This window comes from Musca domestica, unplaced genomic scaffold (assembly GCF_030504385.1).
Source record: "Musca domestica strain aabys unplaced genomic scaffold, Musca_domestica.polishedcontigs.V.1.1 20, whole genome shotgun sequence".
NCBI lineage: Eukaryota > Metazoa > Arthropoda > Insecta > Diptera > Muscidae > Musca > Musca domestica.
This window is the reverse complement of record NW_026712250.1, coordinates 673,977-687,955: the sequence shown is the minus strand read 5'-3', so window position 1 is coordinate 687,955 and position 13,979 is coordinate 673,977. Positions and strand designations below refer to the sequence as shown.

Here is a 13,979-nt window from a genome sequence, read left to right as displayed (position 1 = left end):
CCGGTGAACAAAATTAAGCCTCATGGGAAATAATAGAAAATTGTTTTTCGATATCATCAAGTTTTGGAATCTTGTACCAAATAAATGGAATTTTCTTTTTTATTTAAAATTTTTGCCTGAAATTTGTCACTGGACAATTTCTCTCTCTTTCACTTCATCAATCAGCAAGATTTGTCCACCAACTTCTTTCTCCGAGAGTAAGGTAGTTTTATTCTCTTTTGTAAGAAAATAGTTAATAGTAGACAGAGAGTCAGAAAAAAATATAAAAACAACTAAAATTTTTCGATTTCCAAAATAAAAATGTTTTCAAGAAAAAAAAAAGGAGAAGAGTTGGAAGTGATGCCAACACCAAAAATGTTGTCCGGCAAGAAAGAACTTTTCAAAATCTCTCTTGAATTACTCTCTTTTGCAGAATTTTTGTGTTAACAGACGACAACCAGTAACAATTTGTAAAAATTTTTACAAATTGTTGATTAACCAGTCCAGAAACTCATAATTAAGTGTCCCCTCTTTCTCTATATCTCATCCTTCAGTTTGTGTTGAGTCATTGTTTTTGATCGAGATTAAAAGGTTAAGAACACATTTCTCACTCCCTTTAAATGCTAAACTTACAGGTATATCGCTCGGAAAAATCACACCGCATTACTATCTAATCTGGTTCATCGATCGAAAACTTCTCGACATGTGGCATTTTCAAGAGTTTCAAAATGGCCACAGCTGATTGAGCAAATTAAAGCAGTACTTCTCTTTTATTAACTTTTTTTGTTGAAGAAGAAGGCACGTGCGTTTTATGGTTTATCTTTCCATTATTCCCTTTAAATCGTCTGAAGTATTTTTCTCTTCGGTAAATTATTTGAAATCTGATTTTTGATTAAATTTTTAAATACTCTTGAACTTCGCCAATGCCATTGATAAAATTATATAATGAACGTAGCTACTTAGAAAAATTAAATATATCTCTCTTTATTATCTCTTTTGAATTATTTACTGATTAAAATGATAAATTTATAAGACATTTTTTCGTTTTTATAAAAAGTTAAATTTATTGAAAATATTGTAAGCTATTCGTATGTAAACCAATAAAATCTATTTTACAGATATAAGATATTCTGGGAGTTAGAGTAGGGTCGGATTTTGCATTTGTCCCACAGTCTTAGGGTGGGAGTACATAAAGCTCTTATTTGGCTGGATTCTTCGGAAATGAACAAAGGAGCCATGGGCCAAAATCGAACTAAGGCAACCAAAAACTCCTTTGTTCCAAATAAGCGCTTTATCTATTTCCACCTTTACCTCACTTTTTACTCAATTTTTCAATTGTAACTTTAAGTTTCTGCCATTGTTGAGGAATATTTACTATTATAACACTAGATTTACTTATAAAATAATAGCACGTTTACACATACGAAACCAAGTGAATTTTAACTTCTATTTGACATTTGAAATCTACTGGATTCCATATGTGTAAACCTGCTTATACTCGTTTCTTAAAGCTATATTAAATTACCAATTACGAAATCACACACGTTTTCATCAATTGTCTCTAAAACTAATGCGGACAAACTGGCAAATTAACGGGGAAAAATACATTCAACTGCATTAGAGTAGTTAGAGTTATTATTACAATATACAGTACCAGACAGGTTAGACCTACTCTCCGGTTTAATGTGAATTTATTGAGAGCAAAAATCAGGTACAATGCCAGCAGTGATGTCAATAGGGCAACACCGGTAAATGTTAATCCCTCGGCATTTAAAATTATCGAAAATTCTTGTGGATTGTCGGGCAGAAAATAGGATTTGACAAACCACGGTAGACCCAAGCAAAGTAAGATGTCAAATGTATTCGAACCGAGCGAGTTACTGAGACCTTTCGATGCCTGGCCTTGTCGTGTGACGATGATGCTGCAAATTGCTTCCGGTATACTTACACCGGCAGCCAATATGGTAAGGCCCAACACAGAGTCGGGAATGTGTAAGGTGTCACCTAAAGAGAGATCAATTGAAAAAAAATTTTACAAGGTCAAATAAAAACAAAAAATAGAATTTGAATTGGCAGACATGTATATGTGTTAAAGGTGGGAATATATGGAAGTATATTTTTCTCGCATAAGACACCGAATGGGTTTTTCGTAAAAGAACGAAGATAAAAGGGTACCCTAGTTCAAATTATGGGTGAGAATACATAAAATGCTTTTTTGACTGGCTTAAGTCATCGACTGGCTTCTTCGAAAAATAACAAAGAAACATAGGGCCAAAATCGAACTAAGTCAACCTGAAACTAATTTAATACGAAGAAACCAAATACGACTAATTTCTACGAAGAAACCAGCCGATGACTTAAGCCAGCTTTTTATGTATTCTCACCTTAAGTCGGCTTAAAAATCCTTTGTTTTTTTTGAAGAAAAAAGCCAGCAGATGTCTTATGCTTTATGAAAAACTTACACAAAGGTCCAGTAAAAAAAGTGTGTATTGAGAGATACAGTTTGGACAGTTTTAGATTAAGACAATATTGACTGAATTAGTGCAAAATGTATGGAAAGGTTATGTGAATGCCCTTGAAAACCTTTCCTACATAATAATCAAATGCGCATCCATAAAACTCTTCAAGTTCCATACAATTTAAATTGCAGGTTATAAATACGAAAGAAAAAAAAATATCTTAAAACTTAATAAGCAATAAAGTTAAATCTCTCGAATTCTATTGGTTGCATTCTCTCTTTGGGGGTGTGTAAAGCGATAACATTTGAAATGAAATGTGAAACAGGGGCAACTTTTTATAACACTTACCTATAATGGTTATGGCAAATGCTACCACATATGACATAATACCCGTCCAAACAATGGCCAAAACAAAGGTTAAATACCGCAGAGCATTTCGTTGCCGGCAATTCGGCACGGTCGACCATAGAATAAATGTTATTGGCCAACGGAAAATAAATTCCACTTTGGAGTATCCTTCACAAGACCAGGGGGAACGGATGTTTTCTTTAGAAGAACAAAAATTATTTCAGTTATTCGATAATATTTTTTTAATTTTAGATTGGAACATACCTTGTTTCTCTTGTTGCTCCAGGTACAACATTAAGTGGGATGAATGCAGACCCCTTTCAAGGGATACATACGCCTCAGTTGCTAGACTAAATTTGGACTCGTTTTTCGTTAGCAGTGGCGTGAATTCTGTAACTTCCCGATATTGGGCAGTATGAAGGCCACATTTGAGTAGAAGTTTTTTAGCCGTTTGGGATATTTTTCGATTGTGATACATCACTTGAGGAAGTAAACAAAAAAATGTGAGAATTGTGATTCTCAGTTAGAGCAAATGCCAATTGTAATAGCTCTTCGTACATTTCAATACGTTTTCATGGTTACACACTTACTCAACATATAAACGAAATAGGCAACAATTAATCCAATGGCCTCATACCACATCACCTTGCCGTCTCTTAGGATACCGAGTAGCGTTAAGACGGCCAAAAGATATACAACACAATCACGAGTTATGGGCCACCAATCCAATTTCAAATAGCTAAGGGCAAATAGACCACAACATGCTGGCACAGCCAGGATATTAAACACAGCCGAACCCACAATAGCACTCACACCAATGTCTCCCTTGGTTATGAAGGTACCCACGAAATTCATAAAGAGTTCTGGGCTAGAGACAGCAGCTGCCATGATTGTGGCCCCGATTACATCTTCGTCTATTTTAAAATCTGTAAAAGAGAAAAAAATGGGGTTTTAGTAAAAATCGAGTAAAAATTTAAATAAATAAATAAATAATAAATAGGGTATAGGAGGTCACAAAAAACGTCTGATAAATGCACTGAGGACATTTCTTATTCGCCAGCATTTCTTCGTTTTATTTTTATCGTATAAAAGTATTAAAGTGGAGTCATCTTGTGATGCCATTTTGTTTTGATATTTTAACTTGCTTTCCGTGTTCATACTTTCTCTTCACAGTAGTTCTCTCAGAGCGAGATTTAAACACCTCGCTCTTTTGCTTACTCTTGGTAAGGGCACAGTAAGAAATCATAAAATATGTCAAAGTCAATTGTATTTTTTAATAAATGAAATAAATGCTTCCGATTTCATTTAAATACTTTTCTAATTGTTTACTTCTTTTTAAATGTGTAGGGATTAACCATTGGGAGAGTAAATAAATGTTGTTCCAAAAATAGGCTCGAATTAAATATTGGAGAAAACGGAAATATGAGTGCAATTTTAGAGGTTTTCCACAAAATTGAAATTAGTATCGGAAGAAAACAGTGTATCAAAAAAATTATAAATATATTACAACTGATACTCTATTCCAGAACCTGCAAGAATCTACAAGTTTTGCAATTTTTTCGATATTATAAAGACAAAATCTGTAATCGTAATGAAAAGTTTCACATTCTTGCAATTCTGGAACAGACTATGAGTTTGAAACATACACATATATACACACATTACTGAAAGTAATAGACTTAGAGACCAAAAAAAAAATAAGTGATAGCTTTTGGTCTGTTCCGGAACTGTAAGAATGTAGAACATTTTATTACTATAGCCGATTTTCCTTTCATGATTTTGAAAAATTGCAAAACTAATAGATTTTTGCAGGTTCTGAAACAGAGCATTTATTCTACTTCCTGTTATTGTACCATGACTGGACATTAATTTTCCTTCTCATTCATATTTCAAACCCAATACCAACTTCACTTACTCGAACAGATCTGCTCAATACTTGGCACCATGTAATCATCACATATTGCAGCCAGAAACCAAAAACCATAGAAAACCACCAGAATGTGTAGAATTATCCAGCCATGGATGCGTTGGTCCCGCGTTAAGCCGTCCGAGGGGAATTCCAAAATAGCGGGAGGAGTACAATTGCCTACATTCGATTCATGGGGCCAATAATCCACAGATAAGATTTTACGGCTATACCGTGTTTCGATCCATGCTGTAGAATTTGTAAACAGATACATTTTTTTTAAAGAAACACTTTCAAACCACACAACAACAAACAAGTCATACAATTTTCATTTTCATCGAAATTTTTCACCGCGTTTTCCATCAACAGAAAACGTAAATAGAAAAGAGTTAATATTCCCAATATCAACACCATTCTCAATTTGAATATGATTTTCGTTAATTTCCATTTGGAATGGATATTGGATCGATTCGACAACGTCATTTGGAATTTATGCTGCTGCAGCGGCTACCTCTATCGGAAGAAGTTCGTGCGTCACTAAATGCCTGCTTGACGGCGACTGCAAGCCCTTGTGCCAATTGCAGTCTCTTATGTACGCATGTGATTTTTGTTGTTTTTATTTTCAGGGAAAACAATTGCTGTGTGCGTTCCTCTGGAAGGAAAACAAACTCCCATCGAATGACAAATAATTGATAAGTCGCGTTACAGAATTACACATTTGATGGAAAATTTCCAAAAATGTGTGTGTTTTCTGGCTGTTGTGTTTAGGAATCGAATTCTGACAGCAGGTAGTTTTGAGTAGCAGGTATTGGTTCTTGGGTTATGGGTAGATTTGTTTTAATGGGAATATTAAAAGTCTTGGATATACCTGCAATATGGAATCTTCCAGAATGACAAAATTGTTGCTTAGCAACTTGACTAAATGGAATATTCTTCACTTTTATGTCTTAAATTTGCCCTGATTTGTTAAGTTCCTAGCCCAAATCTTTGCCGACACCATTTTTTTCAAATTTGGAATTCCTTTCACAAAATTAAATTTTTCCAGTTCTGTTTGATATTTTAGTAAATGTTTGGCATAAATATTTACGTTTGCAAACATAAATATGTTTGCCTAATATTTGGAGCTAAATTTGAAACCTGTTTATAAATCAATCTTTTGGGGTGTTAGTAGGGGGAGGCCCTTATCAGTAGTGAAACTAATCAAATCAAAGGCTACATGTCCATAAAAACGTAGTTTATGTCCAGCAAATTTGACTACGACCCAAAAGATTTGGGTTTTTGCAAAATATTTTATTTATTTTTAGAAAAGAAAAAAAAAAATTGAACAAACATTTTTAAGATAAGCCTCGGCATTTTGAATGAAGAGAAAATTTATTGGTTTTCGGGAAGAACATATTTTATGTAAATCTACTGAACTTGAATGGAAAAAGAAACTAAACAAAAAATGATTTCAATCATTAAAAAAAATATGCTCAAAGACTTTGAAATACTTTTATCAAACCCAGCCGACGGATGGAAAATTTTGGAGGAATCGTCAAAGTTAAGACCTGTCTGTTATGTTCCTTTATTTATCCATGGTAGGAGAATAAAGGTAGTTGCTTCTACGCCTTTGTCAATTTTTTTAAAAATGTTATCAAAAATAAGTAGATTTTTATATGCTTTCTTATACGAAGCCAATCGTAGGTTATTATCACATGAATTTTTCAAAAGATTTTACAATTTTCAATCATATTTCATGGAAAATTTTCAATTCCAAAATTGTTTTGACAGTTCATTGTCCCAGCGGCTGTGTCGATGCGACTACCTGTATTCTTCTACCATGCATTTATCTAAATCATAAATTGTCAATACTACTTTCATAGATTTGCGCGCCTATTTTGAGTGAAATGTCACTTTTCAATCAAAACTTCTCAAGATTCAAGATTCTGGCGCCCAAGGGCGATAAAATAATAAACAGTAAGTACGACCTAATTCAAATGCGTTTGCGGTAATCAATTAATTTATTTAAAGCATATGTAATGGATATGATTATTTTAATACAAATCCAGTGGCTAATAATTTATGTATTAATTTATATGTAAACGTACTGTAAGAGTAATTTTTAGAAGATTTCTTTTTTTTCATTTATTTATTTGTGTGTTTCTTACAATGGCATTTTTTCATTATTTTTATTATTTATTTTAATGATCATTGATATCTTTAATAATCTCGAAATGACAATCTTCTTCAAAACAGTTAGCCATGTTCCAACAACTAATCCCTTTGGCTCTGATAGCTACCACCTTTCTAATTAGTCATGGTTGGTTTCACATGCCTTTCACATGTCCAGACCCATCAGGAATCCCCTTGCCGAAAATTCCAGGTCCGATATTACCACTTCATATCTAAAATCAACTTCAAATCTAAATTCGAAAAGTAATTCCCTCTTGGCGCAATCAAAGAAAAGTACCCGTCGCATCAATGGCATTGTCTGTGGACTTAATTAATATGAAATTACCATATCTTTCGAACAGCGGTCAGTTGAAATTGTGTTTCAAAATAATTGAGGAATGAACCAAAAACAAAATATTAAAATTTAATCGGGATATAAATCAAAATCGTTGATAACCAACATACATACTTGAAATTGCTGGAATAAACATATATATATTTTATTGTGGAAATTGCCTCTCTTCGCCCTCCCTTTCGTCGAAGCAGTCACACTTGCCGCACCTGTGTGTGGGAATGACGTCAATTAAGAAATTCAATGACATCAGTAGTGAATATCAATCGTCCAAATGAAATTAATCACCAAATGCCATCTTAAAACTGTCGCAGATAACCAAAAAGCAAACTGTAGAAGAAAACAAAAAACAAAGCAAAACAAAATCAATAAAATCGTCGAAAAGACAATGGGAAATGTTCAAGGGCTCGAAGTGTGCGCAAAAGAAAAATTCACACTTATAGCATGGGTCAAGTGCTTAGGGGGATTTACAGTTGAATGGAGGCCTTCCTTTTACACTCAAGCAAACTGCACAATAATCTATAAGCTGACCTAATAGTAAAAGCTAGCTATATTTCAATAGATCAAATAAATCACTGGACTCATATTTATCCCCTTTTCTTTTGATAATTTGCATATGCATGGTAAAATGTAGAAGGTAAAGTCATTTCAAAAAAGCATTCCCATCTCTGCATTTTCTGTAATTTACCTTGTCACATTTCACTACATAAAAACAGGTTCCCATCTCTGATTTGTGTATGTACCATGAATTTATATATACAAATTTTGACAATGAGATGTTGTCAAATAAATAATTTTTGAAAAAAAATGTAAACATATAATTGCATGACTTTACTTCCTTGATTCTACAAACGCTAGAAAATCAAAAAATTATTTAAATCCTGACGGTTTTCTTTTTTAAATTACTGAACGCTTTGCGCCTTAAAGTATGCTCTGAATTTAACTCTTATAAGCGAAGTTGCTTGACTTTAAATTGACTTCATTGGGCAATGAAGAATAACTTTATTCCTTGACGTGCAAGAATCTAAAACTTTTTCTTTTACTGCAACAAATATGGCGTTATCTTTCACTACTTCTCTGGAAAAAAGTTCACCCTTTCAAAAATTATTTCCAATTTTTGCCAACTTCTAATTGATATGTTTATTTTGAATATTTACCTTATATTTTTGACATTTTTACTAGTTTTCCGTTACCTCACAGTCGGAGAAAAGAGTTTTTCTCTCAGAGCGAGTTTCAATCTTTCACAAGGTTCAAACAAAATCCATTAATATTTGCCTACCCATGGCCTGACCTGCGAAAATTTATTCGTTTTTACTACGATAACCGATTTTCCATTTTTGGTATGGAAAAAAATGCAAAACTGGTAGATTTTTGTAGATTCTGGAACAGATCAGAAGGTCGGCCAGTAAGCCCATCTGACAACTGAGTTTGCGGTCAAAAGACATATTTGCTCTGTTTCAGAACCTGCAAGAATCTACTAGTTTTGCATTTTTTTTGATATCCTTGTAAAAACGTTTACATTCTTGCAGTTCTGGAATAGACCTAATAGTGCGAAAACTACTAAATTTATTGTCAAAAGTAGTCTTCTTGGCTGACCTTATATGGACCTTGTGCCAACTTTTTTTTCTGAGTGTATTCCGATTTCTTCGAAATTGTCATTAGCAATAAATATTATCGAATAAATAAATTATTTAATAAAATTTTTGCGTATGGCTTTCACAAAACACAATGAGGGCGATGTTTCTTTGAGTAAGTGATTCCTATCGGTAGATCCATGATTCCAGTTTTATATATATGTTTGTCTCCTCAAAGTCCTCACGTTTTTCCATCGAAATCATGACAACATTGAAAATTGTACCATCAGTGGAATAGATGCCTTTCCCAATTGGTTTACCGAGGAGGGTATCCGCTACGATTATGTCCTGATATGTTTTGTAATAAACATGTATCTGTTTCTGGGCGTGGCCATTGTCTGTGATGAATATTGTGTACCGTCCGTGGAGAGATTGTGCTATAGTAAGTTGGAAATTCGGATTTTGAATTAAATCTTGAAAATGAAGATGTTATTTCCGTAGAATTGGGTATGTCCTACGATGTGGCTGGAGCCACATTTCTTGCCGTGGCTACGTCTGCACCAGAGTTCTTTGTGAATTTCTATGCCACTTTTTTGACTGAGGGTGACATGGGTATTGGTACCATTGTTGGTTCTTCGACCTTCAATAGCTTGGCTATCACTGCATTTTGTGGCTTTTCGGCTGGCATGGTGGTAGGTGGCATTAAATTAAGGACACATTGTTGGCAGTTATTTTAATTGTTTTTCTCTCTTTTAGGGCTTCTCCTTGGATTGGTGGCCTCTCACCCGTGACTTGCTTTGGAATACCTTAAATATTATTCTCCTGGCTGTATTTATGTTTGATGGTTATATATTTTGGTATGAAGCTGCAATACTCTTTTTCTGCTTCCTAAGCAACATCATCAACTTGTCATTGGATGGGGTTTTGCAAAAGCAAATTAGAGGTAATACGTAAACAAATAAATCTGAATAACTATTAAAAATCTTAGGGTACTTATTTCTGATTATTTTGGGACTTAATTCAAAATTTTAAAAACCTATTTGGAATGTTGGTTCTTAAGTTGAAAATACATAAAACGCCTTTTTGACTGGCTTAAGTCATCGGCTGGCTTCTTCGCAAAAGAACAAAGGGTCCGTTGGCCTTTGAGCCAAAATCGAACTAAGTCTAAATAAATATCCTTTCTTCCTCTACGGAGAAGCCAGCCGATGACTTAAGCCAGTCAAAAAAGCTCTTTATGTATTCTCACCTTTATTGGAATTTGTTATATTTAAAAAGGTCCTTAGTTATATAAACCCCCATCCCGCTGAAAACCCCTTCATGTTTTCTCAACTCTAACCCCCTAGATCCCGAAAAATCATGCCCATGTGTGTGTTTTATACCCCGTGGACCGGTACAAGACTTTTTGGCAATGCTTGACCCGGATAATTCCGAGGAGAAACCATTCAATTTCTGTCACTGGCCAATCGATGAGAACAGCTGGGCAAAACTCATTTGGTGTATCTCGTATCCTTTGGAGGTGTTAATGTTTCTCACCATACCAAATGTTCGAAGGCATTCGCAACGTAAATGTTATCTCTTGGGTTTGGTTATGTCCATTGTGTGGATTTCCCTTTTAACCTATTTAATATCCTGGATGCTGACCGTCGTTGGTAAGGCGTGGAAATATCACTTTTATATAAAAATATAGGAAATTTTTGGATTAGGTTATTATTTGCAAATTCCCGATTCGATAATGGGCATAACAATTCTGGCAATTGGTACCAGTATCCCAGAGGCAATATCAAGTGTTATTGTGACCAAGAAAGGTACTCAGATTTGGTCTATAGATCTTTTCAAGTATCATCCAATTTACTTTGATTTTTCTTTAGGTTATGGTTCCATGGCCGTTTGCAATGCTGTGGGCTCGAACAATTTCAATATTTCCTTTTGCTTGAGTGTTCCATGGCTTTTCAAAACCATCTTCATGTCCAGTAGCAGTGCACAACACCATGCAGTGGCCATAAATTCGGCGAGTATATTCCACTCTACCGTCATTTTAGTGTCCACATGTTTCATATTGTATGGATCATTTTTGATTACAAGATTCCAGTTGGGCTTTGGTGTTGCGATCATATGTCTCTTGTCATATTTAATCTATATTGTTTTGGCTATAACACTGGAAATGTACGTTTTTGGTAGTCACATTGTACCCCATTGTCCACATAAATCGTGAGAAGTAAAACAGATTATATATAAAAATTTTCGGAAGGTTGTGTTTTCCTAGGCAAATTTGAGAAGATCGCATGCATATTTCCGGAAGGTAGAAGAATGCACTTCAAAATCTTTGTTGGAAATCAGCTTATTTGCTTCGGGAGTTAGCCATCTTGCTCTTGATAAATTATCAGAATATTAATGAGTAACTCCTAAAGGTATGCAACATAATGTGTTATTTAGGTTTTGGTTTACATCAAATTCAAAGTTATTTACAACAATTACAAAGAGGACTCAAGCTCAACATGGTCTTCTTTGCCCTCTAATTATTCCAAGCCCGTTCCCTTGACTGTGGTTTCGCCAGATAGTAGATAGGGACAGCATGAATCTCGTTAATCTGTCCTGAACTGATATCGGTATGGATTACTTTAAATTAAAGAATTGAAGGATATGTCCATTGAAACTCATCAGAGTCAAAGTGTATGACTGTCTGATCCACATTCTACAAAAATTGAGATTTTTTTAGATTCCATATACAGATCCTATTCAGATTGTGAACTTTTTATACCGTCAGCCATATGGCTACAGAAGGTATATATACCACTTGATACGGCAAAAACGTGTCTCATCGAAATAACGGTTTTAGACCCTAGGTCTCTTTGGACCAAATCTGTTTCAGGACATTTAAAGTCGATCTAGAGATGTCCGTCCGTCTCTCTGTCTGGCTGGCTGGTGCACGTGATAACTCTCGGAGGGAGTGTCTGATTTGGTTCAAAAACTTAGATTTAGTTCGGAAATGGAAAAAATTGGTCCACTTCTTCTGGCACAAAAGTTCAACAAAATTTACCGCATAAAACACGAAATGATCATCCAATTTTGTGGAAATCCCAATATTTTTATCAGTTCTAGGTCAGGTGCGAAAATGGATCAAATCGGTCCGTTCCAACATGTACCTCCCACACAAAGGGTCAACATTTGGAATAATTACAACTCTTATAAAGTGCGAAATACACACCCGATTCGCTCCAATTTTCGCACATTGCAGTATTTCTACTAAAAACCAGTAAAGAAAGCCTTAAAGTCGGGCGGGGCCGACCTTATGATACCCTACACCACTTTGCTAATTTAGTAGAGCTGCGCAACACAATTAAAAGTTTTTATGGGAGAATTCAATCATACACGCTATGAATATAATTATAATTTAAAGTTCAAAGGACTTAATATGCCGAAGCATTTGTATCTTTTAAATTCGGACTTGTATTGCTTATTTGATGCAGAATTAATTTGAAATCGGATAAAGATATATATGGGAGCTATATCCAAATCGAAACCGATCTCGATAAAATTTGGCAAATATATTTCTGAGCTGTATTTGATATATTTCCTTGAATATCGTTGTTACGGAGTGCATATTACGGCTGTGGGTAACAAATACAACAAATCGGATGAACAATATATATGGGAGCTATAGCTATATCTGAACCGATTTCGATCAAATTTGGCTTACATATTTTCAGGCCTAATTTGGGTGTATATGCAAAATTCCATACAATTCGGGCTGATATTACACGTTTGGTGCACAACAAAAGGCAAATCGGACGAAGATATATGGGAGCTATATCTAAATTTTGACCGATTATCTCCAATTTCAATAGGGTTCGTCCTTGGGCCAAACAAAAGATCTTTGCAAAATTTCATCTGGATCGGGCAATAAATGCGACCTGTACTTTGTTTACAAAAATACATGGACAGACGGACGGACAGACGGACGGACGGACATGCATAAATCGACTCAGAATGTGATTCTATGCAGATCATCAAAAGGAACTATGGGTCTATCTCGTTTCCTTCTGCCTGTTACAAACAAATGCACAAAGACATAATACCCTGACCACCTTGTGGTGTAGGGTATAAAAAGATTAGATGTAAAGATGGAATATGTCGGTCCACTCCTTCTGGTACCTCCCCCACAAAGTGTTAACATTTAGAATAACCATGAAGATCATTATACCCGAAATAAGCATCCGATTCCGATTCAAATTTCACACATCCCAGTACTTCTACTTAAGCAAAATTTGGTGTGAAGATGGGAGATAATGGACCACTCCTTCTGGTACCTCCCCCACAAAGGATCAAAATTTAATTATAACGCATATAAAATTTGAACTAAAAAAAATTATAACTCTCATAAAACGTGAACTTTTCGAAATATTATCAAATATCTTCTTCTTTCTTCTTCTTCTATATCTATAAAAGAGGAAAATGTTTGTACGTTTGTTTGTTTGTTTGTTTGTTTGTTTGTAATTTATGGACTCGAAAACTGCTGAATAGATTTTTCTGAAAATTTCCATATATACTGCAACATCGCCTGAAAGTAACATAGGCTATATACATTTTTGAATTTCCACTTGGAACTGGAGATATAGCATCAGAATCGGAGGTACCTCCCAAAAATTTAGATTTTATATGCACATATCTATTGATCGGTTAAAGATACAGTCTCCAAATTTGGAATGTGTAACGGAATTTGGAACAAAAATAAGTTTGCTAAATTATATTGTAATCGGTTCAGATTTGGATATAGCTCCCATATATATTTTCGACCGATTTCGTTCATTTGATGCCTCAAACACAATATGAATGTTCGATTCCAATGAAATTTGGAATATGTGACGGGATTTGATCCGAAAATAAATTTGTCAAATTATATGGAAATCGGTTCAGATTTGGATATAGCTCCCATATATATTTTCGGCCGATTTCAAGCATTTGATGCACCAAACACGCTATGTATCCCCAATTTCAATGAAATTTGAAACGTGTGATAGATTTTATCTAAAAAAATTTATTTCCCAAATTATATTGAAATCGGTTCAGATTTGGATATAGCTCCCATATATATTTTCGACCGATTTCATGTATTTGATGCACCAAACACGCTATGTATCTCTAATTTCAATGAAATTTGAAATGTGTAGCGGAAATTAAAACAAATATACATTTGTCAAATTATATTAAAA

At 34.5% G+C, this 13,979-nt stretch overlaps 2 protein-coding genes across 2 annotated transcripts; one reads left to right on the top strand and one right to left on the bottom strand.

Moving 5' to 3' along the window:
* Positions 1-1,015: 1,015 nt before the first annotated feature.
* LOC131802364 (sodium/potassium/calcium exchanger 4-like) lies at positions 1,016-5,280 on the bottom strand. The gene is made up of 6 exons (XM_059122551.1): positions 5,016-5,280; positions 4,702-4,941; positions 3,377-3,712; positions 3,051-3,266; positions 2,787-2,984; positions 1,016-1,983 (listed from the first exon to the last, which is right to left on the bottom strand). The coding sequence occupies exons 1-6, from the start codon at positions 5,173-5,175 to the stop codon at positions 1,547-1,549; spliced, it is 1,587 nt and encodes a 528-aa protein (XP_058978534.1). The 5' UTR covers positions 5,176-5,280; the 3' UTR covers positions 1,016-1,546.
* A 3,523-nt stretch (positions 5,281-8,803) lies between these two features.
* Positions 8,804-11,005, top strand: LOC131802313 (sodium/potassium/calcium exchanger 3-like). The gene is made up of 7 exons (XM_059122373.1): positions 8,804-8,944; positions 9,008-9,211; positions 9,271-9,461; positions 9,526-9,712; positions 10,113-10,418; positions 10,473-10,574; positions 10,638-11,005. The coding sequence occupies exons 1-7, from the start codon at positions 8,905-8,907 to the stop codon at positions 10,979-10,981; spliced, it is 1,374 nt and encodes a 457-aa protein (XP_058978356.1). The 5' UTR covers positions 8,804-8,904; the 3' UTR covers positions 10,982-11,005.
* Positions 11,006-13,979: the final 2,974 nt, after the last annotated feature.